The sequence below is a fragment of the Salvelinus fontinalis genome, chromosome 23 (genome assembly GCF_029448725.1).
Source record: "Salvelinus fontinalis isolate EN_2023a chromosome 23, ASM2944872v1, whole genome shotgun sequence".
Taxonomy (NCBI): Eukaryota; Metazoa; Chordata; class Actinopteri; order Salmoniformes; family Salmonidae; genus Salvelinus; species Salvelinus fontinalis.
The window spans coordinates 23,714,043-23,738,779 of record NC_074687.1 but is presented as its reverse complement, the minus strand read 5'-3'; the positions used below and the strand labels follow the sequence as shown (position 1 = coordinate 23,738,779).

Genomic DNA, 24,737 nt, shown 5'->3' with positions numbered 1-24,737 from the left:
TTTTCTGCAAGAAAATATCCATACAAATTAGCAAAAATAAGATATTTTAGTCTGTCTACTGTAGTCTGACTTTTTTTCATTGAATTGTTGCGTTGTCATTATAAGGGTAACAATATTAATCCTCTCTCTTGTTTACAGACCGTCCTCTGCCACCAAGGAATGTGAATATTGGTAACATCAAGGCTGAGTCCTGCAAGCTGACCTGGGACGCCCCAGAGGACGACGGGGGAAGTGAGCTCACTAACTACATCGTTGAGAAGCTGGACATTCTTCCTGAGGTGGAACCTGAAGAGGAATATGAGGATTCTGAGGATGAGGAGCCTAAGCCTAAATCTGAGCCTAGACCCATTCCTGTATGGACGGTGATCACCAACAGCATCATTGAGAAACGACTCGGGGTCAGTATAAAACAGATTGAATATATTATGTTTGGTAACACTTGAGTTAAAACCCGCCGGTATAATGCTTCATAGCAGGTCATGAGCATGTATGGTAGAGGTCTTCACTGGTCCACCTGTTCCCGAATACCTGAAACCAGCAGTTTCTCTTTCCCTCGCGCATTAACAGCTCTGGTTGATAACGTAGCTAAAACAATTATTTTCTGCTGCTTCCCTCCCTTGGATCTGACCGGACCCGACAGGGTCTATACGGGGATGGGTCTGATTGTCCTTGGGTTAGTTCGGACCAGGTCTATATCTTGAAAAAAATATTTATTCAGGTAGGGTACGGGTAGGAATGCCCCTGTCTATTTTCAACTTTTTGGTGCTTGTGAAGAACTCTAATGTATGGGCCTTAATAATGAGACATATAATATGCTATGTCTCTCTATATATCAAAAGAAACAACAAAGATTGTAATATGTTAAGACAGTTGCATGAATGCTTATAGTGGACTTAATTGAATCGTTTAATCATTTACTCAATGTTCCCAAATGTCTTCTCAAAGGTTTGGAATCTGGAAACCGGTAGCCAGTACCAGTTCAGAGTGAGAGCAGAGAACAAGTATGGACAGAGTGACGCCTGCGAAACAGAGGCCACCGTCATCAAGGATCTGTACGGACTCCCTGGTCCTCCAGAGAAACCAAAGATCGCAGAGCACACCAGGTCCTCCATGCTTGTGACATGGGACCCTCCACGAGACAACGGTGGATCCACTATCTCTGGCTACTGGCTGGAGAAGAGGGAGAAAGGTTCGTCTTATTGGGCCCGGGTAAATAAAGCCCCAGTGACCAAGCGCGGCCCTAAGGGCTGGGAGTTCCTGGTCGTTCGTATGATTGAGGGGTCCGCATATGAGTTCCGTGTCATGGCTGTCAATGTTGCCGGTATTGGACCCCCCAGTGGACCTTCCGATCCTGCAAATGCAGTGGACCCTCTTAGTAAGTATCATTTTCCCTTTTTCTACAGGTTATAATATGTATATTTATAGAAATAAAAATAACATTAGTATTCATTTAGCTGCTTTGGAAACTGTATTGAAGAATATGTAAGTATGTGCCCTATTGAGAGACTCAGGAATACCTTGTAATGACCAGAGATGGTGACCTTGATGTTTTCCCTCTGCGCCCCACAGTGAAACCCGGCATGCCAGCACCACCAGAGGTCGCAGACAAAACCAAGCACAGTGTCAGCCTCACATGGTCTCCACCTGAAAAAGACGGGGGAAGCCCCATCAAGGGTTACATCGTTGAGATCCAGGATGAAGGCAGCTCTTTCTGGAACAGGATCACAGATCTAGATACTCTGCATGAGACCACAGAGCTCACTGTCCCAAGTCTCAAAGAGCTGAAACACTACAAGTTCAGAGTCACAGCTGTCAATGATATCGGCGAGTCTGATCCAAGTCCCAAGACTGAAGTACTAATTGAGGACATACATGGTAATTAGACCTACTTATTTATCTATTTTAATTTGAAAGGGTATGTTTTTATGCGTGTTAGCAGTCAAGTTTTCAAGATAAAGCACTTTCAGTAGAGCAAAAACCTTCCTTGACGCATCATAAGATGCAAAACGCATGCAAACAAAATTGGGAATTGTTAATTGATGGCGAAAATACTAAAATATAGTTTTTGAGTGAAGTATTCCTTTAACCAGTAGTCACAAGTTTATTGTTGTTCTTTGTTTTGATGATGCCTTTTTATGTCACAGTGGGGCCGAAGATCCTTATTGATTGCATTGTGGAAGATTTGCTCTGCGTCAGAGCTGGTCATGCCTTCAGAATCCCTGCCACCATCAAAGGGCGTCCCGTTCCTAAGGTGACCTGGGAATACACTGGTCCAGCAAAGACCCACAAGAAGAATCGCCTTCATGTCCTTCCAGTTGATTCAGAGGTAAGGCATTTATATTTGTATTTATTATGGAGGCAGCAGCTACTCTTCCTGGGCTCCAGCAAAATTAAGGAAGTTATACACTTTTTTAAACATTACAATACATTCACAACAGATTTTACAACACATTAAGTGTGTGCCCTCAGGCCACTACTCTACTACCACATATCTACAACACTAAATCCATGTTATCGTGTGTGTGTATGCACGTGTCTGTGCCTGTGTTTGTGTCTCTTCACAGTCCCCGCTGTTCCAAAAGGTGTATTTTTATCTGTTTTATCTGTGAAAGGACGTAACATATAACACTTGTTATAAGGCATTGTACAGCTACCATGCATCAAGGTGAAAGGACGTAACACATAACACTTGTTATAAGGCATTGTACAGCTACCATGCATCAAGGTGAAAGGACGTAACACATAACCCTTGTTATAAGGCATTGTACAGCTACCATGCATCAAGGTGAAAGGACGTAACACATAACCCTTGTTATAAGGCATTGTACAGCTACCATGCATCAAGGTGAAAGGACGTAACACATAACACTTGTTATAAGGCATTGTACAGCTACCATGCATCAAGGTGAAAGGACGTAACACATAACCCTTGTTATAAGGCATTGTACTGCTACCATGCATCAAGGTGAAAGGACGTAACACATAACCCTTGTTATAAGTAGTAAAATAATCACATTGTCTGACCAAGATGTATAAATGTCCTGATTTGATCTTTCTCACCAGGACTAATGACTTAATTCCCTTTGTTTAGATTGAATCTACTGATACTACCTCAAACATCACTGTACCTGTGTGCTTGAGGACCCACTCTGGAAGATACACCATCACAGCCAAGAACAAGGCTGGACAGAAACATGTCAACGTCAGAGTCAATGTTCTCGGTAAGTGCAGTATAAAAGCAATTAATGATGGAAAGGATGGGTACGTGCAAAGCCAGGAAAAATACAAAAGGAAGCTCATATCAAAAAGTATATTGTTGTTTAGGACATGAAACATTTATGAGAAACCCAACACTTCTCATAGAAGACATATTAAGGTCTGTTTGACATCTGTTTTCAGACGTGCCTGGTGCTCCTCGAGAGCTCAAAGTGACTGACATCACCAGAGCTACCATGAGGCTGATCTGGAAACTGCCTGCTAACGACGGTGGCGAGAGGATCAAGAGTTACTTCATTGAGAAGAAGAATGTGACAGGAAAGGCCTGGACCATAGTAAACCAGTGCTGTTTCAGCCAGGCCTACGTTGTGGAGGGACTGCTGGAGGGACAGGAGTATGTGTTCCGTGTGCGGGCAGAGAACCGTCTGGGAATGGGACCTTTCACTGAGACCACTGAGCCTGCAAGGGCAAGAGACCCCATCTGTAAGTCACAAATTAATTACTAACAAATAAATATGTTCTCATATTTATATGCACGAAATATGTACTTACTCATGTAAGTCACTTTGGAATAAAAGTATTTGCTAAATGGCATATTTTTATTTATTTAACTAGGCAAGTCAGTTGAGAACAAATTCTTATTTACAATGATGGGCTACCGGGGAACAGTGGGTTAACTGCCTTGTTCAGAGGGCGAACGACAGATTTTTACCTTGTCAGCTCGGAGATTCGATCCAGCGACCTTTCGGTTATTGGCCCAACGCTCTAACCACTAGGCTACCTGCCGCCACAAAATTGTCTGCTCCCTGACCGGGAATCGATCCCGGGCAGCGGCGGTGAGAGCGCCAAATCCTAACCACTATATATACAGTAGTAATGATAATACCCACATGAACAAATACTACAGTTTGCTATAGAATACTACAGTACTTACTATAGAATTATATAGTAAACTGCAGTAAAATGTATAATGTATAACACTGTAGTATCTCTCTATCATGTGTAGTACTTACTATAGAATGTTGTATTATACTGTAGGCTCTAAACAAACAGAGTTAAAACTCAAATGGATGACTAGGAAAAGCTCAAACCAAGTTTATTCCCCCAATGTGTCAAACAGCTGCAAAGACAAAGACATATTTACACAAGCAGATATATTTATACCCTCCTACTAGGAGGAGTCAACTCCTTGCACATCTAGATAGCCAATACATCTCTGTTGCTAGTCAGGAACATAATTGGTTCCTCTCACTGATGTAGTCATGGCCCCACCTACTGCTAGAACCTTCATGGGCGTGGAAATATATGTGTGTGGGATAGGACTGTTCCTTCTCACTTCAATCTACCTGACATCGGGCCGAATTCCTCGCTCCTCCCGAATCCGCGACTGTCCTACCTTATCAGTAACTGAAACCATACTGTTGCCCATTTCCTCGCTCCTTAGGAGCCATTAGATTTGACAATACCACTTTCTGCACTTCCCCTTCCTCATTCAGCAACTTTCTATACACCTAGTTCTTATCCACCCTCCATTGACCCCAACTTATACATTCATTATACATGTAAACTAATCAATAAGCTATAGTATGGTAACATGAATAAGTATATTTCAAGCTAGAATCCAACAATACTATAGTAAATACTACAGATTATCCTCAAAAAAACACTGTAGTAAATACTACAGTAATGTCTGCAATGACATTACAGTCCGCAAAAACACTACACATTTTAAACTATAGTAAATACTACAGTATTTAATCTGCCTTTTCTGTAGGTTTTGCTATTAAAATGCTATTTTAGTATTTTCTTCAGGTTTCCTCAAGGAGAAAGCCTCTACTTCTATGTCGAAGATAATAAAACAAAAACACTATAGTAAATACTACAGAAATGTCTGCAATAAATACTATGGTACACTGTAGTCCGCAAAAACACTACAGTAAATACTACGGTATACTACAGTCCGCAAAAACACAACATTAATTACTATAGTATATACTACAGTTTTACGACAATTTTATTTTACTACAGTATTTATACTATAGTTAACTGTAAATACAGCAGTATACTACAGTTCCATTTTTGCAAAACCCCTACAGTGAATACTACACTAAAGTCTAAAAGAAACACTACAGTGAATACTATAGTTGTCTACTAAAGTATTTTTTATGTGGATATGTACACATAACATTTTGTGAAATGTAGGTTACGAAGTGTACACCTTACTAATACGTTCCCATTCTTTATTCCCATTATCAGACATACCTGATCCCCCAACCCATGTCAAGATCAATCTGGTGACCAAGGATACAGTGACCCTGACATGGGTGCCACCTAAGAACAATGGTGGTTCTCCTGTGACACACTACATCATTGAGCGCCTGAGCTGGGACACCAGCGGCCCGGAGAAAGAGACGTGGAAGCAGTGTAACAAGCGTAATGTTGAGGAAACCATCTTCATCATTGAAGATCTTAAAAATGGAGGAGAGTATGAGTTCCGCGTCAAGGCTGTGAACGAGGCCGGCCCAAGCAGACCATCTGCTACCGCTGGACCAATCATTATCAAGGACCAGACATGTGAGTGAAAAGTACAGTTAAGAAAGAGTATGAAAGTTAAATAAAGAAAAAATAAAATATGCTCAGATTGAATGGGCATAAAACACCAACATTTCGGGGGAAAGTGCGTTTTTCAGGGGGACAGCACATGTATGCTATTGTAAATGCTTCTAAATGAGAGAAGAAAAAACACTTTGATTGACTTGTACTGACTCAATCCTCCATTGTTTAGGTGCTCCAACCATTGAACTGAAGGAACAGATGGAAGGTGAAGAGGGACTAGACGTCCATATTGTGGCTAGGATCCATGGCTGTCCATTCCCCTCCCTCGTATGGCAGAAGGCTCCCATTGCCAAGCCTGAAGACAAAGGTGTAGTGCAATATGATCAGCATGTCAACAAGCTGGTCGTTGATAACAAATGTACCCTGCTGATCCAGCAGTCCAAGAGAGACGACAGCTCCCTGTACACTATCACTGCTAGCAACAGTCTGGGCAAAGCATCTAAGGAAATCAAACTCACTGTTCTAGGTGAGGAATCTCTCTCTGAATTTCTTTCTTTCTTTCTGTTTGTTTAGTCTGCTTGATTGTGTTGTAATATGACACCATTGGCTCCTTTTCTTCCTCAACTCAGGACGACCTGGCGTACCTGTCGGGCCAATCGAATTCAAAGAGGTGTTTGCCGAGAGGATAACACTTGCATGGAAACCACCTAGAGATGACGGTGGCTCCAAGGTTACAAACTACGTCGTTGAGAAGCGTGAGGAAAACAGAAAGTCATGGGTGCACGTTTCCGACGACCCCAAAGAAGGCCTGTATACAGTTCAGAGGCTGACTGAGGGCCATGAGTATGAGTTCCGTGTCATGGCTCAGAACAAATATGGAGTTGGCCCACCGCTGTACAGCGAACCTGAGAAAGCAAGGAATCTGTTCAGTAAGTTGAATGTACAATTGTATTATCAGCATTTCTAAGTCAATTTCACTGTGGATATATTTCTTATAACCAATTTTTTTATTGTTCCTCTCAACAGCTGTCCCTGGCCAAGTTGAGAAGCCCATAGTGGAAGACGTGACCCTTGAGTCAATGGTGATCATCTGGGACGAGCCAAAATACGATGGTGGATCTCCAGTTAGTGGTTACTGGCTGGAGCGTAAAGAGACGACGGCTAAGCGCTGGACCAAAGTGAACCGCGCCCCCATCAGGGTCATGCCCCTGGGTCAGGAGTATGAGATCACTGGTCTGCAGGAGGGAGCAATCTACCAGTTCCGTGTGACCGCAATCAACGCAGCTGGCATGGGACTTCCTAGTGTCCCATCGGATCCTGTTCTTTCAAGAGACCCTATTAGTAAGTTAACATATATACTGTGCGTCCCAAATGGCACCCTATTTCTGGCCTATTTAGTGCACTATAGGGCCCTGGTCAAAAGTAGTGGACTATATAGGGAATATGGTGACATTTGAGATGCATAAATACAGTTTTTCTTACATGGGGAGGGTTCTTTTTCTATTTTCTATTTGTTACATAGCTATGTTGTTTCTATTTGTTTGGCCTTCTGACATTGTAAATGTCATCTTGTTTGTGTGTAGCTCTTCCCGGTCCCCCAACCCCCAAAGTAACAGACTGGACCAAGTCAACAGTGGATCTGGAGTGGATCCCACCTTTGATTGATGGTGGATCTAAGGTCACTGGTTACTTTGTTGAATACATAAACGAGGAAAAAGAAGCAGAAATTGAAAAACAGAAGGCAGCGGAAGCAGACAAAGTAGTAGTAAAAGCGAAAAAGGTTAAGAAAATCATATTCGACGAAGATGGAAATGAAATATCAGAATCAGAAGAAGAAGAAAAGGTAGTAGTGATAAAAGACGGATGGGAAAAGGTAATTACATTTACTCAAATAATTTCTCAAAAGTATTCTTTCTCAAACACTTTTGATCTTAATGGGACAACCTGGTAAATTAATTTAAATAACATCAAATTAAGAGTATCTGAATGTTTGTGATACTTTTGTTTTCCCTACTTCAGGCTAAAGACAAGGAGATTAGAGGCACTAAGTTTGTTGTGTCTGGACTGAAAGAGCTGGGAAGGTACAAGTTCAGAGTGAGGGCAGTGAATGCTGCTGGCGTCGGTGAGCCCGGTCAAGTGGCCGAAGTGATTGAATGCAAGGACAGAACAAGTAAGAGACAAGACAACTATGATATACAGTATGATTTTCAATTTCTCCATTTGTTACGTCCATGATAGAGGCTTCGTCCCAAATGGCACCCTATTCCCTATATAGTGCACTACATAGGGAATAGGGTGCCAATTGGGATGCAGATAGAGTGCTTGCTATCGTAAACTAACACGCACATGTTGTTTTAGTTGCCCCTGAAGTGGACTTGGATGCCACATTGAAGGAAAAGATTGTAGTCCATGCCGGTGGTACCATCCGCCTCCTGGCCTACGTGTCAGGCAAGCCTGCACCAGAGATCACATGGAACAGAGATGACCAGCCTCTACCAGCAGAGGCTAAGGTTGAAATCACGTCAATCAGCTCTGCTCTGGTTATCAAAAACTGCAGACGCCATCACCAGGGTATATACACCCTTATTGCAAAGAATGAAGGAGGGGAAAGGAAGAAGGCTGTCATTGTGGAGGTGTTGGGTAAGAAGAAACTGTACTTATTCTTGTCATTGTTAATGTTGAGTATATCTCAGGTGATATCAGGAGCAGTATCAAGCGTCTCGGAGTAGGAGTGCTGATCTTGGATGAGTTTGGCCTTTTAGGTCATAATGAATAAGAGGGAGGAGGGCCTGATCCTAGATCAGACACAGGTGTTGAATGGTATTGAAAACTTGCTTCACATGTTGTTCTTAGATGTTCCCGGCCCAGTTGGTCAGCCCTTCTCTGGTGTGAACCTCACCACGGACTCCTGCAAGTTAACCTGGTGCTCCCCTGAAGACGATGGTGGCTCTGCCATCACCAACTACCTAATAGAGAAGAGAGAGTCTGACCGCATGGGCTGGACAGCGGTCTCTTACACGGTCACCAGGCACAATGCTGTGGTCCAGGGTCTCATTGACGGAAAGGGATATTTCTTTAGAATCGCAGCTGAGAATATCATCGGAATGGGTCCATTTATTGAATCACAACGACCAGTTCTCATCAAAGATCCCATTTGTGAGTTCCTGCCTATATCAATACCAGAACTACAACTTTCTCATTGCTGTTACAAAACATACACATATCCAGCTATTATTTATATTATTCCATTGGGCCTGATGTTTGTGTCTTTTTTCCATGCTAGCTGTTCCTGAGCGTCCTGAGGATCTAGAGGTCACAGCAATCACCAAAGACTCCATCAGTTTGACCTGGAGACCACCTAAGTATGATGGGGGTTCTGAAGTTACAAGTTATGTGCTTGAAACTCGTCTGATCGGAAAGGATAACTTCACTAAGATCGAGACTGATGACACGCTAATGGATAGGAAGTTCACGAAGGGAGGTCTCAAAGAGAATTCCACCTATGAATTCCGTGTCAGTGCTGTCAACGTGATTGGTCAGGGCAAGCACTCTTTCTGCACCAAGCCAATCAAGGTCAAAGAAGAACTTGGTAAGTGTTGAATAAGATAGCCATTCTAAATATCTTGGGGAATGTTGATTTATATATAAAAATATATATATATTTGAAAACATCACTTCTTTGTTCTTCCATCCTCAGAACCCCCAACAATCGACTTGGACTTCCGTGACAGACTGGTTGTGCGTGTGGGAGACGTGTGCACCCTCCAGGGCCGCTTCACTGGAAAGCCAGCACCTACAATAACATGGACAAAGAACGAGGAAGAGCTGAAAGCAGATGAGGAGGTCACAATGACCAACACTAGTAAAACACTGTGCTTGGCTATGCCCAAGGCTAAACGCGAACACAGCGGCAGATACCAGGTGGTTGTGGAGAACATTGTCGGCTTACGTAAAGGAATCTGCAGTCTCACTGTTGTTGGTAAGTTGGTGAGGGTGTTCTTTGTTGTTCTTAGTTGACAGACCTAATGTCACTCTTCATTAACCCTTATAATCAAAATATGTTTGATTGTTGACTGATCCATATCTAATAGATTATTAATTATTAAATGCTATTATTTTCCCTCAGATCGCCCCCAGCCTCCAGAGGGCCCAGTGGTCTTCAATGAGGTCTACAGGAACTACATGGTGATTTCCTGGAACCCTCCTCTGGACGATGGTGGATGTGCCATCTCCAACTACACCATTGAGAAGAGAGACACAAACAGAGACCTCTGGATGCCAGTGACAACAGCTTGCACCAGGACAACATGCAAAGTTCCTAAGCTGATTGAGGGCAGAGAGTACATCATCAGAATTTGTGCTGTGAACATCCACGGTGTCAGCAACCCACTGCTGTCTGCCGAGACCAAGGCTAAGGATGTCTTCAGTAAGATACATACTGGGAAAATATAAGTTACATCCATAATGCCACCCTATTCCCTATATGGTGCACCCATAGGGCTCTGGTCAAAAGAAGTGCACTATGTAAGGAATTGGGTGCAATTTAAGATGCAACCATACTATCTTTTGTCATGAATGCATTTTGCTACAACTGATCAGATCAATTCGTTCTCCCATTACAGAGGTGCCAGATGCACCCAAACAGCCCATTGTGAAGGAGATCTATAAGGATCAAGCCCTCCTCACTTGGGAACCACCTGCGGATGGTGGCAAGCCCATCACTGGCTACGTCATTGAGAGGAAGGAGACCATGGCTAACAGATGGACTCGCGCATCCGGAAAAGATCGCATCTTCCCCAAAGTAGAGTACTTTGTTCCAAACCTCCTCGAGGGCTGTGAATATGAGTTCCGTGTCATGGCTGAGAACGTTGTGGGTCTGGGTGACCCCAGCCCTCCATCAAAGCCCATCTTCGCCAAAGATCCAATTGGTAAGTGACTTTGCACAAAGTTAATTCATTCTTTACAAGATTTCACAGCTTTAAAAATGTGATCTAATTTATTCAACTGTTTCTCCCCTCAGTGCTTCCAAGCCCCCCCGTGCTGCCAGAAGCTGTGGATTGGACAAAGGAGTCTGTCTCACTATCTTGGCAGCCACCAAAAGACTGTGGCAGGGGAAAGATCTTTGGCTATCTCGTTGAGTTCAGTAAAGCTGGAGAGGAGTGGCAAAAAGTGAATCAGACTCCTGATTCCTGCCAAGAAACCAAGTTCAAGGTCATTAACCTGGAAGAGGGAGAATATTACAAATTCAGAGTTACTGCTGTGAACTTCGCTGGTGAATCTGAACCCGCATACACCACAGATCCAGTGAAGGCAGAAGACAGATTTGGTAAAATTATATTACATTTGTTTTCATAATTTGGGTAATTTATTATCATTAAAATAAACAAATGAATTATAACACCTATTGTTTTTCTAACCCCAAAAGAACCTCCTGAGTTGGATGTTGAACTGGGTATGCCTCGTGAGTTGAAAGCCATGGCCGGAACCCATATCAATCTGGTTGCTGGAATCAAGGGAATTCCATTCCCAAAAGTCACATGGAAGAAGAACGATAAAGACGTCCCCACAAGAGCTGATATTGAGGTCAATCCATTAGGATCTAAATTGGAGATGCGCTACTGTGCCCGTTCTGACTGTGGCGACTACACTCTGAACATAGAAAACTCATCTGGATCAAGGACTGCCACATGCACAGTCCTTGTCCTTGGTAAGGAATTTTTCGTTCATAATTTCTGTCAGAAATTAAGGAAGACAGATGTATAGTGCTTAGCATGCTGGGTTGCTATAATTTTGTTATTCTTTACTCTATTAGACAAACCTGGTCCAATCCAGCACCTGAGGGTTTCAGAGGTGAGAAGCGATTCAGCCTATCTCTCCTGGAAAGACCCTGAGGACAATGGAGGAGCACGTATTACCAACTTTGTTGTGGAGAAGAAAGATGTGGCATCCGCACAGTGGGTGCCAGTCTGCTCTTCGTCTAAGAAACGCAGCATGATGGCCAAGCACTTGATGGAAGGAACATCGTATTTGTTCCGCGTTGCTGCTGAGAATCAGTTTGGCAGAAGTGAATACATTGAAACAACCAAAGCTGTCAAAGCCATGAATCCTCTGTGTGAGTATCAATCAACCCAAATACAGTAAGACCTACTGGTGTATTGTAATGTACCTGGTATCTTTATCACTAACTTGACGTATGTAATCTAATCTCATCTAATCTAATGCATGGTCTATTTTCAGTCCCACCTGGTCCACCAAAGGACTTGCACCATGTAGATGTGGACAAGACAGAGGTCTGGCTTGTGTGGAACTGGCCTGACCGCAACGGAGGTAGTGACATCACAGGTTTCCTGGTTGAGTACCAAGAGGAAGGAGAAAGAGAGTGGGATGAATGGAACACAGTCAGCATCCCTGAGAGCCACATCACTGGCCTCGAGGAAGGAAAGACTTACAGATTCCGTGTAAGAGCCGAGAACGCTATCGGACTGAGTAGACCAGACACCACTGTGCCCGTTCTCTGCCAGGAGAAGCTTGGTGAGGTTTACTATATACTTACTTAATGGTTTGGTTTCTCTGTCATAAATTAATCCTGGTCCTAGGCTAAAAAGCAAGTTCAATAAAGATTCTCCATTGAAAGTTATTCTTAGTCCAGGATTAGTCTTCATCTGTGTCCAGGAAACCACCCCTATATGTATTGATTTGTAGACAACATAATTGCCATCATCAAACAAATTATATAAATTAACCTATATTTTCACAGTGGCTCCAATTGTTGAAGTTGATGCCAAGCTGATCGAAGGGATCATCGTGAAATGTGGAAGCACAATCAGACTCCCTGCTATCATGAGAGGCATTCCTGCGCCTACTGCTAAATGGTCCATTGACGGAGCAGAAATTGTTCCCGAAGGCACAGTTAAGATTGAGAGTGACAACTATTCAACAGTTCTCAGCGTCAATGATTGTTTGAGAAGTGACAGTGGAACCTATATCCTCACAGTGTCCAACCCTGCAGGAACCAAGACTCTGGCTTTGAATGTGACTGTTCTTGATGTGCCTGCAGCTCCCATTGGACCAGTCAATATCCTTGAAGTTACTCCTGAGTACATGCTTATTGACTGGCGTGCTCCAAAGGATGATGGTGGAAGCCCTGTAACAGGTTATGTTGTTGAGAAGAGAGAGGCTAAGAAAGAAACCTGGGGAGGTGTGAGCTCTGGTAGCACAGCCACAAGGCATAAGATCTCGCGTTTGCAGAGCGGCATTGAATATGTTGTGCGTATTCGCGCAGAGAACAAAATGGGTATCGGCGCTCCTCTTGAAAGTGCACCAACCGTTGCCCAACACACGTTTGAAGCCCCTGGCCATCCAGGCAAACCAAACACATCAGACATTGCAGAAGATGCTCTCACTGTTGGGTGGACCATGCCATTATTTGATGGAGGCAGTCAAATCACTGGATATATCGTTGAGCGTAGACATAAGGGCGGAAAATGGATCCGTGTCAACACAACACCCTGTAAGGATCTCAGAATCAGAGTACTTGGTCTTTTTGAGGGAAATGAGTATGAGTTTAGAGTTTTCGCTGAAAACATTGCCGGTTTCAGTGGACCTTCTCCCATATCAGACCCAGCAAAACCCTGTCGTCAAATCACAGCTCCTGGACCTCCAGTTAACCCAAGAATCAAGGACTACAGTAAAGAAAATGCAGACCTAGTCTGGATTAAACCCAACAAAGATGGAGGCAGTCCAATCATGGGCTACATTATTGAAATGCAAAAAGCCGGCGGAGAATGGGTGATCATCAACAAGGATGGTCACATTAAGCAGTGTGCTTACAGAGTTAAAGGCCTTGAAGAACACTCAGAGTACAGGTTCCGCGTTAGTGCTGTAAATATGATTGGAGTTGGAGAGCCTAGAGAATGCCCTAAATCGGTGGTTGCCAAAGACATCATGATACCTCCAGAGATTGAGATGGATGCTACAAGCCGTGAGCATTTGACTGTCCGTGTTGGACATAACATCAACATCATCGGTTACGTGAAAGCCAGACCTGACCCAGAGATTATCTGGAAAAAGGGTGATGACGTTTTGGAAACTGCCAAGCGCACAACACTAACTCAGAACTTGCCTGTTGTTCAACTGAGAATCAAAGAGGCAACCAGAGCAGACCATGGAAAGTATGTTTTGAAGGCTAACAACTACAGTGGTGAAGCCAAAGCTACGATAACTGTGAATGTGTTGGATAGACCTGGACACTGTCAGAATCTGAAGGCCACCTATGTGACCAGAGACTCCTGTATGGTGTCCTGGGAGAACCCTGTGGACAACGGAGGCTCTGAGATTACAAACTACATTGTTGAGTGCCGTGAACCCAGTGTGAGGCTTTGGTCAATGATCTCATCTGACTGCACTAACCGCATGGTTAAAGCCAAACTCATGGAGGGCCACGAGTATCTCTTCCGTGTTTGTGCTGTGAACAAATGCGGCCCTGGGCCCACAGTTGAGACAAAACAACCAACGCTTGCCATCGATCCCATTAACAAGCCTGGTGAGCCAGAGAACTTCCGGGTAACTGACGTCGGTAAGAACTTCGTCTTCTTGAAATGGAGGAGGCCAGACTATGACGGTGGAAGCCCCAACATTGGCTACGCTTTGGAGAGCAAATTGGGAGCGGAAGAATGGGTGCCATTACATGAGGATCTGATTACGAATACATTCTTCATGGCTGACAAGTGTGTGGAAAAACAAACCTATCAGTTCAGAGTGCAGACATGCAATGAAGGTGGAGAAAGTGACTGGGTGAAGACTGGTGATGTTCTTGTCAGAGAGGAGATCCAGAAACCAGTGCTTGATATCAAGTTAGCTGGAGCCCTTGTGGTTAAAGCTGGAGAGTCTATCAGAATTGAGGCTGGACTCAGAGGAAAGCCTCAACCAGAGGTGAAGTGGGTGAAGGACAAGGCCACAGGAGATAACCCTAGAGTTAGTGTTGAAACGGGCACAGATTATTCTAAATTTCTTATGACCAAATCTAAACGCACAGACACCGGAAAATATGTCGTCACCGCCACAAACTCTGCTGGAACCTTCACTGGATACGCAATTGTCAATGTCTTGGATGTCCCAGGGCCTGTGAGAGACGTGAAGGTGTCTGGAATCGGAGTAGACAAATGTAGAGTTGCATGGGATCTCCCAGAAGATGAAGGTGGATGTGAAGTTGATAGCTATATCATTGAGAAATGTGAGACAAGAAGAATGGTCTGGTCCACGTACTCTGCTTCACTTGTCACCAACTATTGCAATGTCACCCGACTAGTAGAAGGAAATGAGTACATCTTCCGCATCAGAGCAGAAAACAAGATGGGGACAGGTCCTGCAGTGGAGAGCAAACCCGTCACAGCTAGGACTCAGTTCAATAGACCTGGACCACCAGAATCACCAGAGATCACCAAGATTGGCAAAGAGGAGATGACAGTCGTATGGGCCCCACCAGAGAATGATGGTGGAAAGTCTATCACTGGTTATATCCTGGAAAGGAAAGAAAAGCGCGCTGTCAAATGGGTGCCATGCACAAAGAGTACCATCTCTGAGAGACGCATGAAAGTCAGCAACTTGATTCCCAACCACGAGTATCAGTTCCGTGTCAAGGCTGAAAATGAAGTCGGACTGGGAGAGCCAAGCAAACCATGCAGACCAGTAGCAGCCAAAGATCCAATTGGTACATAATTTATGCATTTTTGTGATATTGTATTATTATTATTATTATTGGTTATGATTTTTCTCTGTTGGTTGTACTAACATGCAGACATTTTGTTTTCCTTGATTCCAGAGGCTCCTGGTCCTCCAGGCAGTTTCAAGGTGATTGACAGCACCAAGACGTCCATTACTCTTGGGTGGGCCAAGCCTATCTATGATGGAGGTGCTCCTATCATTGGTTACATGGTTGAAATGAGAGACAAACCTGAGCCTAAACCTGAAGTGGTTGAAGCTGAAGCTGTTCCTGAAGCTGTGCCTAAAGCTAAACCTGCAGAGGAAGCTAAGCCTGTAGGTGAAGCCGAGCCTGAAGGTGAAGCTGAAGCTAAGCCTGAAGCAGCAGTAACAGGAGAAGGTGAGAAACAATATGAAGAGGACTCTGAGGATGAAGCTGCTGCAGTTGCAGCTAAAGCTAAAGCTGAAGCTAAACGTAAGAAGAAAGAAGAGGGCTGGAAGAAGTGCAACACCGGTGCTGGTGTGCTGGTGCACACAGAATTCACCATTCCAAACTTGAATGAGAAGCAGATGTATGAATTCAGAGTCTCTGCACAGAACCAGGTCGGCTGGGGCCGCCCCGCTACACTCAAAGAGGCCGTCAACCCCAAGGAGGTCCTCGGTAAGTAAATACTTATATTAATAAAATGGGTGGTTCGAACCCTGAATGCTGATTGGCTGATAGCCAAGGTATATCAGACTGTTTCCCCCTGGTATGACAAAATGTTTATTTTAACTGCTCTAATTACGTTGGTAACCAGTTTATAATAGCAATAAGGCACCTCGGGGGTTTGTGGTATATGGCCAATATACCACAGCTAAGGGCTTTATCCAGGCATTCCATATTGCACAATGCGTAAGAGCAGCCCTTAGCCGTGTTATATTGGCCATATACCACATCCCCTCGGGCCTTATTGCTTAAATATAGGCCTAGACGAGAACACATCCAGTTGATATAGAACTGTAGCTAATAGCTAATATTTTATAATGATCTCTCAATGTCTGATGTATGTTCTCCCCGTTATCTTACCCACTTACAGAGGCACCAGAGATCGACTTGGATGCAAGTCTCAGGAAGGGCTTCACTGTTAGAGCAGGCTGCCCCATCAGGCTCTTCGCTACTATCAGAGGAAGACCATCGCCCAAAGTCACCTGGAAGAAGCTTGGTGTTGATAATGTAGTCAGGAGAGGGCACGTGGATCAGATTGATACTATGTCCTTCCTTGTGATCCCTGAGAGCACTCGGGAAGACTCCGGCAAATACTCTCTGACACTCTCCAACTCCGCTGGGGAGAAAGCTATATTTGTGCGCGTTAAAGTATTGGGTAAGTCACTGAGGTGTATTTTTTTCACTTTTTATGGCAGTCCGCAATATGACAGAGCACTATTCGCTGTGAAAGACTTTAAACAAGAAAACATTCTTAACAATGTCAAATGAATGTTGTTACAGTAGCATTGTTTGTACTGTTATATAGACTGTATCTAATATTGATGTTACATTTGTTGAACAGATACTCCTGGACCTGTTGGAGGATTTGAGGTCTGTGATGTGACAAGCATCGGTTGTCAGCTGTCTTGGCTCCCTCCGGATAACGATGGTGGCTGCCAAATCGAGAACTACATCGTTGAGAAACGTGAACTCGACAAGAAGACTTGGTCAAATTGTATCAACGATTTGAAGAAAACAAGCTTCAAAGTCACCGGCCTCACACCTGGCTGTGACTACTACTTTAGAGTTATGGCAGTCAATAAATATGGCATTGGTGTTCCTAAAGACTCTCCAAAAGCTTATCTGACATCTGATCCTATAAGTAAGTGCACTTTTACAGTATACATAATATTGTAATTAAATAGTGGATAGTTGTTAGGAGAATTTTGTTCTCATGTTCATTAACCAATTCAATTAAAATACTCTGTCTGTTACTAAGAATTTGTAAGGTTCTTAGTAAAACGAAACAGACAGAGGCCAGTCTACTCAGTCTACTCAGCAGGTTTATTTACGAGAGCTCTGCTTATCATTTCCTGTACATTGGTCTATATACATCACATTTCGTCATAAATGTCCCTCCTCTCAGAAACAATGACAATATAGTTCACAAGTCTCCTTCTCATACATTGTCTGCCACCTGTTATACCATCTACTACAAGCCCAAGGTCTCTCCCCTCCCTGGGTGGGGACAGAATGTCCTGTGAGGAACACAGTAGTAGAGCTTGTCTGTCGATAGCTCCTCTCTCCCCTCCCTGGATGGGGACAGAATGTCCTGTAAGGAACACAGTAGTAGAGCTTGTCTGTCGATAGCTCCTCTTATCTCATACATTGTCTCACACTTGCACCCTGCTTACATACTAAATAGGAACAAAAAGTCCTTGTCCTAATTATGACTAAAACTAAACACATCAGATTTATAGATGTAGGATTCTAATAAATGTCATACAATCATACAATGACAGGGTAGAATTCTGTTAGTTATAGTTCTATATTAAAATGTTTACCTCATTTAGTCATTATTCATAAAATTCATAACAATAGTGTTAGTGGATTTTATTGTTTTGTATTTTGATTCACATAAATGTCAAACGTTTCTTAAAACAGGTGAACCTGATCCACCCAAGAAAATGGAAGTCTTGGAAGTGACAAAGAACAGTGCCACTCTGGGATGGCTGAAACCTTTGAGGGATGGTGGAGCTAAGATCAATGGCTACATGGTTGATTACAAAAAGGACGGTGAACCTGAAGATAAATGGACACCCTATTCCGTTGTTAAAGACTTAACCATTGTAGTTGTTGGACTTAAAGAGGGCACAAAGTACAAGTTCAGAGTTGCAGCAAGAAACGTGGCTGGAACCAGTCTGGCAAGAGAAGCTGAGGGAGTATTTGAGGTCAAGGAGCAGCTGAGTAAGTCGCAAACCTTAAAAAATTCCCAGAATTACCTTGTCTGGATTGAGTTTTGTGTAAAAGAAAAAGTGTTCATGTTACACACCACTTTTTAAGTCTTAATTTTAAAAAGTGTTTTCTGATCTTTTTTAGTGGCACCGAAGATCATCATGCCTGATATTGTCACAGTAAAAGCAGGAGAGAAAATGAGAGTTGAAGCTATTGTGGCTGGAAAACCTGCACCATTCTGCAAATGGAGGCAAGGAGCCGAGGATCTGTTGACATCTAATCGTCGCATGGTGCAAAAGTCTCCAAATTGCATTACGCTCATCATGAAAGACGTCTCAAGAAAGGATAGTGGTTACTACAGTCTTTCCGCTGAGAACAGCACCGGCAAAATCAGCCAGATTCTTAGGGTCGTAGTACAGGGTAAGTTTTATTGAGGAAATGTAAAATAATTGACGAATACACTACCAGAATGCATAGTCTACATGGATGCTGATGGGTACATGTCTTAATCTCACAGATAAACCAGGGCCTCCTGACGCTCCCCTGGAGATCGTTGAGGTTGATATTGATGCCTGCACACTTCAGTGGAACCAACCCAGTGAGGACGGTGGAAGCAACATCACCAACTACGTCATTGAAAAGTGTGATGTGAGCAGAGGAGACTGGGTCATAGCTTCTGGCTCATGCACCACGACCAGCTACAAAGTTGGAAAGCTTACCCCTGGAATGGAGTATGGCTTCCGTGTCCGAGCTGAGAACCGATTTGGTATCTCAGAGCCAATCTATTCAGAGAAAATGATTGCTAGATATCCCTTCGGTGAGTTAAGCATGGCAAAGTATAAGCATGGTAAAAATGTAAAATGGCTATTGTACAATGAATTATGATTGTCTAAGTAATATAGTGTTGTGTACATTATGTACAATACATTTGTTTTAGAAAATGTATGTTCATCTTGCTAACTCCGTATTGTAATTCCAGATGTCCCAGGCGAGCCCAGAAATCTGTGTATCACAAAAGTCAAGAGTGAAGCAGTGTCTCTGTCCTACGAGACCCCGTCAACGGACGGTGGCAGTCCTCTTACCGGATACTGCATTGAGCGCAAAGAGAGGAACAGCCTTCTCTGGGTGAAAGCAAATGAGTCCGTTGTCCGTGGACTTGAATACAACTGCACAGGCTTAATGGAAGGTCTCGAATATGCATTCAGGGTGTCTGCCCTCAACAAGGCTGGCCAGGGTAAACCAAGCAAACAGACTGACTGGGTCACAGCAAGAACACCCATCGGTAAGTCATTGGGCATGTGATGTATGGCTTACCGTGTCCCTCACTGGCTTTGAAATCTGTAATCTGTCAATTGAAACTCATGGATGTTGTCATTTTTTAAATTCTAGATCCACCTGGTAAACCTGAGGTAATGGATGTGACAAAAAGCACTGTTTCACTTGTTTGGACTCGTCCCCAAAATGATGGAGGTAGCAAGCTCATCGGATACTATGTGGAGTACATGAAAATTGGTCAAGAAGTAGAGAAATGGGTTCGCTGCAATGCCAACTGCCAGAACGTCAAGACAGAAGACTATGTTGTAACTGGCCTGGAGGAGGGAGCCCAGTATCGCTTCAGAGTTTTTGCCAAGTCAGCGATCAACATCAGCTTGCCTTCTGAGATCTCAGACGCCATCCCAGTGTTTGCAGAGAATGGTAGGCCACTGTTTCTTCAGAACATTGACAAAACTACGTTTTTTTGTTTTGATTTTAGATTTTAGTGTGTAATGACTAAATGCAATTTTAAAATCACCAATTTATTAAAGATAATTGTGGCTTGCACGGCCAACACAAACCTTTTACTTGATGTAATGTGTCTCTTGTTTCTCCAGTTCCCCCCAGGGTCGAGCTGGGAGTGGACATGAAGAACATGATCATAGTGAAGGCTGGAGAAAATGTCTCCTTTGATGCTGTAGTGTTTGGAAAACCACTGCCCAAGGTTACATGGAAGAGAGATGGTGTTCCATTGAAACTGGCTGAGGGGATGAAGATGACACAGAAGAGACACACACACATACTGGAATTGTTCTCTGTCGCAAGGAAGGAGTCTGGAGAGTACACTATTCTAGCTGAAAATCCCAATGGCGCTAAATACGCCAATATTAAGCTCAAGGTTCTAGGTATGCAAAATTATAATTTGTCTTATTATTGTGCACAAATTCAAAACTGATATTGATTTTATTTTTGTATTTTTAAATACTAAAACTCTTTAAAACAGCTTGAGATATGTAAGTGTAATGTATATGAATGTGTTTGTGAGGGTCTGCAAGAGAATACAGAATACAATATGAATATATTCCAAATCAATTGTCGATGTGTAAAATAATCTATGTGTTCTCTTTAGACAAACCAGGCCCACCAGCTGGAGTGAAAATCACCAAGGTGTTTGCGGACCGTATTAAGATGAGGTGGGAGCCACCTGTTGCAGACGGAGGCTCTGAAATCACTAACTACATCATTGACAAACGTGAAACCAGCAGAGCGAACTGGGCTCTGGTCACCTCCAATATCCATGGTCAACTGACTGATTGCACAGTAGAGAAACTGATGCAGGACCATGAATACCAGTTCAGGGTCAGTGCTGAGAACCAGTATGGTATTGGGGACCCCATCCTCACCGACCCTGTCATGGTCAAGAATCCATATGGTAATATTTCAAGCTTGTACATCATTTTATATATATATATGTCATATTTTAGCTTGAATATAAATCGCTTACACATGTTCACTTTGCTTGAGTTGGAAACACTGTGGAACTTCTGCTTGTACAATATTTAAGTGATTTCTCCTTCTTTCTCTCTTGATCTCTTTCTCGCTCTCATTTGCAGATGTTCCTGGTCCTAGCGAGCCACCAGTTATTACCAACATTACAGCCAATTCTATGACTGTCAGCTGGAAGGCGCCAGCTGATGATGGTAAAGCTACTATTCTGGGTTACATGGTTGAGAAACGTGAAGCATCAGAGCTCAACTGGGCTAAAGTCAACCGTAAACCAGTGATTGACAGGAGCATCAAAGCTGTCCAGCTCTCAGAGGGATCTGAGTATGAGTTCAGAGTGATTGCCATGAACAAAGCTGGATTTGGCAAACCAAGTGATGCATCCAATGCTGCCCTTGCCGTGGATCCTGTGTGTAAGTATTACAGCCACTTTGCTCACTTAAATCATAAAGGATTACGTGTTCCCACACTTCTCGGTAACATTGTCTTATATTCTTCCTTCAGATCCACCCGCACCTCCTGCCTTCCCTAAAGTTGTTGACTCAACACACAGCACCATTAGCTTGTCTTGGACCAAGCCTGCTTACGATGGTGGTTGTGAGATCTTCGGCTATCTTGTCGAGTGCAAGAGAGCTGATGCAGAACACTGGACGAAGTGCAATGTGCCCAAGAAGCTGCAAGAAACCAAGTTCCTGGTTACTGGTCTCATTGATAAAACAGAATATGTGTTCCGTGTCTTTGCCGTGAACAAGATCGGATACAGCGAGCCAAGTGAAATTCCTGGGAAACACGAGGCCAAAGACATCCTGAGTATGTCAACATTATCAGAATACACTCAAGTCTGTGCAGAACAATTACTAATCTTAGTAATCCACCAATTTGGAAATAAACATGTAATACAGTACTATCTATTCAACTAAAATACATCCATACCTCTATCTTGTCTGACTCTCTAACTTTCTATTTTAACTTGTAGTTGCCGCTGATGCTGAGCTGGATGCTGACCTTCGCAAGGTACTGGTCTTGAGAGCAGGAGTCACAATGAGACTCTATGTGCCACTGATAGGACGTCCCCCACCCAAGGTGGTGTGGACCAAGGTCAATGCCAACCTCAAAGAACGAGCAGGAATCATGATCAAAACGTCTGAATGGGATACCCTTATGTACATTGAGGATATCAACAGATATGATGCTGGCAAATACATTTTGTCGATTGAAAACGACAGTGGAAAGAAATCTTACACTATCGTCGTGAAGGTCCTAGGTAGGCTATGATTCTTGTCTTAAGAGAATCACATTTTTTAAACAAAATTTTACCTAATGTGGTTTTATCTACTACAGTTATACAAACCATTATGTCAAAAAGTAATATAACAAATCATACATTTTTTCTATAGATACTCCTGGTCCACCACTGAATCTGATTGTGAAGGAAACATCTCTGAACCATGCATCCATCGGCTGGGATCCTCCTCTGATTGATGGAGGAAGCCCAGTGAAGAGTTACATTGTTGAGAAGCGTCTTGCAGAGAGAAAGGCATGGTCCTGTGTTATAACCGAATGCCCCAAAACTACTTTCAGGATTCCTAACTTGGAAGCTGGACAGGCCTACTGTTTCAGAGTCTTGGCTGAAAATAACTATGGTATCGGAGAAGGTTGTGAGACTGCCGGAGTTGTAAGAGCTTCAGGTATGTTTTGTTGGCTGTGATCATGTGTTCTTTATACTATTAGATGTTAAATGTAGTTTATAACCTTGTTACCTGATTTCAGAACTACCTGGAGCAGTTATGGATTTCAAGGCCCTGTCGATCACTAAAGATTCCATTCATATTGGCTGGAAGAAACCAATCAGTGATGGTGGAAGTCACATCAGTGCCTATCTTCTGGAGCTTCAGGAAGGTGAAGAGAAGTATAAGGAGCTAGTGAAAGGAAAGGTCATGTCGCACATGATGGTTGAACTTGAAGAAGGAAAGGAGTACTCTTACAGAGTGAAAGCAATCAATGAGTCTGGAGAGGGTCCACCTTCTGAGCTCACTGTGATCGCTAAAGATCAAATTGGTAAGTCCAATAGTCCAGTGTTAATTAGCTAGGCTATCAAACCACTCAGAATATACTCCGGAGACTAAATGCATGGCCATTTTAGATACGTACATCTATTGGCAATCTTAAAGTTTTCTTCAAATGTTTCTAATTGTCCTAGGATAAATGTGTTCTATTTTAGCGTTACATTTACTGAATTTGTCTGCACTTGTATGAATAATATTATCTGTTTCATAGATTCATAAATATTGTGTTCCTACCTTGTAGTTGCACCTGACTGTGACCTGAGTGGCATCCCAGATCTGTGCTATGTTGCCAAGGAGGGAAGCACAGTCCGTATCAAAGTCCCTATTGTTGGCAAACCAGCACCGTCAGCCATCTGGAAGAAGGGACATGTTTCTCTGGGAGACAGTGGAAGAATGTCAGTTGAATCTACGCCAATTTTGACAACTTTGCTCATCCGTGATTGCCAGAGAGGTGATGCAGAAAATTACACAATCCTGCTAAGAAACGCAGCAGGAGTCAAAGAAGCAAAAATGCAGATTAGGGTGGTTGGAAAACCAGGAATCCCAACAGGACCATTCAAGTTTGATGAAATTACTGCCGATGGAATCACTCTGGAGTGGGGTCCACCAAAAGATGATGGTGGGACTGAAATATCCAACTACATTCTGGAGAAGCGGCAATCAACAGCCAACAAGTGGGCTACTGTGGCCTCCGCTATCCAGAAGAATACCATGAGAGTTACCAGGCTCCATGATGGTACTGAATACATCTTCAGAGTGTTTGCAGAAAACAAATATGGAGTTGGAGAATGCCTCAAATCTGACCCAGTGGTGGCCCAGCATCCATTCAGTGAGTTCTTATCATATTGAAAATATAAAATAAAATGTTTGAAATAAATAGTTTTTAGGACAGAAATCTGTATTCTGCCAATAGTTTGATGATTGATTGACAGATGTACTATATGGCAATAATTTCACAAAACTCAAAACATTATTTTTTCACCAGATGTGCCTGACGCACCTGCACCACCAGAGATCGTGAGCATTCGCCATGAGTCTGCCATTTTGAATTGGACTGATCCTAAAGAAAATGGAGGCTCACCAATCACTGGTAATTAGGAAAACACTATTTTTAGTCATCCATAGACTATAAGGGAAATGGACATGGAAAATGAACTATTCCTGAGATTACTGTGGAAAGCATTTGCTGAATGGTAAATAATAATGTATTGTTATTATTATTATCTCTGCAGGCTATCATGTTGAATACAAAGAGAGGAACAGCTTGATGTGGAAGAGAGCCACTAAGACCCCTATTAGAGTGAAGGACTGCAGAGTGACTGGACTGATTGAAGGCCTGGAGTATGAATTTAGAGTTATGGCAATGAATGCGGCCGGTTTAGGAAGGCCAAGCAGGGCAACAGAACCAGTCATCGCCCTTGATCCAATTGGTAGGTTTTGTTTCATTCTCTTTCTGTCCTATTGATATCATAAGAATTCTGTCAACATGTACTCTAATCTTGATAACTTACTGGCTTTTT

General features: G+C 43.0%; 1 protein-coding gene across 1 annotated transcript in view; it reads left to right on the top strand.

Moving 5' to 3' along the window:
* LOC129821055 (titin-like) overlaps window positions 1-24,737 on the top strand; it is a 180,511-nt gene that overhangs the window by 108,770 nt on the left and 47,004 nt on the right. The window contains exons 150-190 of the mRNA XM_055878299.1: window positions 139-398; window positions 946-1,375; window positions 1,570-1,875; window positions 2,145-2,326; window positions 3,092-3,221; window positions 3,400-3,699; window positions 5,473-5,790; window positions 6,002-6,298; window positions 6,402-6,701; window positions 6,799-7,113; window positions 7,356-7,645; window positions 7,792-7,942; window positions 8,131-8,412; window positions 8,626-8,928; window positions 9,056-9,361; window positions 9,470-9,751; window positions 9,899-10,198; window positions 10,395-10,700; window positions 10,793-11,098; window positions 11,198-11,479; window positions 11,585-11,884; window positions 12,010-12,303; window positions 12,530-15,481; window positions 15,593-16,132; window positions 16,551-16,835; window positions 17,022-17,321; window positions 18,104-18,406; window positions 18,539-18,814; window positions 18,912-19,211; window positions 19,374-19,676; window positions 19,784-20,089; window positions 20,266-20,553; window positions 20,778-21,080; window positions 21,262-21,564; window positions 21,656-21,961; window positions 22,128-22,415; window positions 22,549-22,839; window positions 22,922-23,209; window positions 23,459-24,046; window positions 24,203-24,307; window positions 24,450-24,647. Coding sequence (XP_055734274.1) covers window positions 139-398; window positions 946-1,375; window positions 1,570-1,875; window positions 2,145-2,326; window positions 3,092-3,221; window positions 3,400-3,699; window positions 5,473-5,790; window positions 6,002-6,298; window positions 6,402-6,701; window positions 6,799-7,113; window positions 7,356-7,645; window positions 7,792-7,942; window positions 8,131-8,412; window positions 8,626-8,928; window positions 9,056-9,361; window positions 9,470-9,751; window positions 9,899-10,198; window positions 10,395-10,700; window positions 10,793-11,098; window positions 11,198-11,479; window positions 11,585-11,884; window positions 12,010-12,303; window positions 12,530-15,481; window positions 15,593-16,132; window positions 16,551-16,835; window positions 17,022-17,321; window positions 18,104-18,406; window positions 18,539-18,814; window positions 18,912-19,211; window positions 19,374-19,676; window positions 19,784-20,089; window positions 20,266-20,553; window positions 20,778-21,080; window positions 21,262-21,564; window positions 21,656-21,961; window positions 22,128-22,415; window positions 22,549-22,839; window positions 22,922-23,209; window positions 23,459-24,046; window positions 24,203-24,307; window positions 24,450-24,647 — 14,763 coding nt within the window. The remainder of the gene's footprint in view (window positions 1-138; window positions 399-945; window positions 1,376-1,569; window positions 1,876-2,144; window positions 2,327-3,091; window positions 3,222-3,399; window positions 3,700-5,472; window positions 5,791-6,001; window positions 6,299-6,401; window positions 6,702-6,798; window positions 7,114-7,355; window positions 7,646-7,791; window positions 7,943-8,130; window positions 8,413-8,625; window positions 8,929-9,055; window positions 9,362-9,469; window positions 9,752-9,898; window positions 10,199-10,394; window positions 10,701-10,792; window positions 11,099-11,197; window positions 11,480-11,584; window positions 11,885-12,009; window positions 12,304-12,529; window positions 15,482-15,592; window positions 16,133-16,550; window positions 16,836-17,021; window positions 17,322-18,103; window positions 18,407-18,538; window positions 18,815-18,911; window positions 19,212-19,373; window positions 19,677-19,783; window positions 20,090-20,265; window positions 20,554-20,777; window positions 21,081-21,261; window positions 21,565-21,655; window positions 21,962-22,127; window positions 22,416-22,548; window positions 22,840-22,921; window positions 23,210-23,458; window positions 24,047-24,202; window positions 24,308-24,449; window positions 24,648-24,737) is intronic.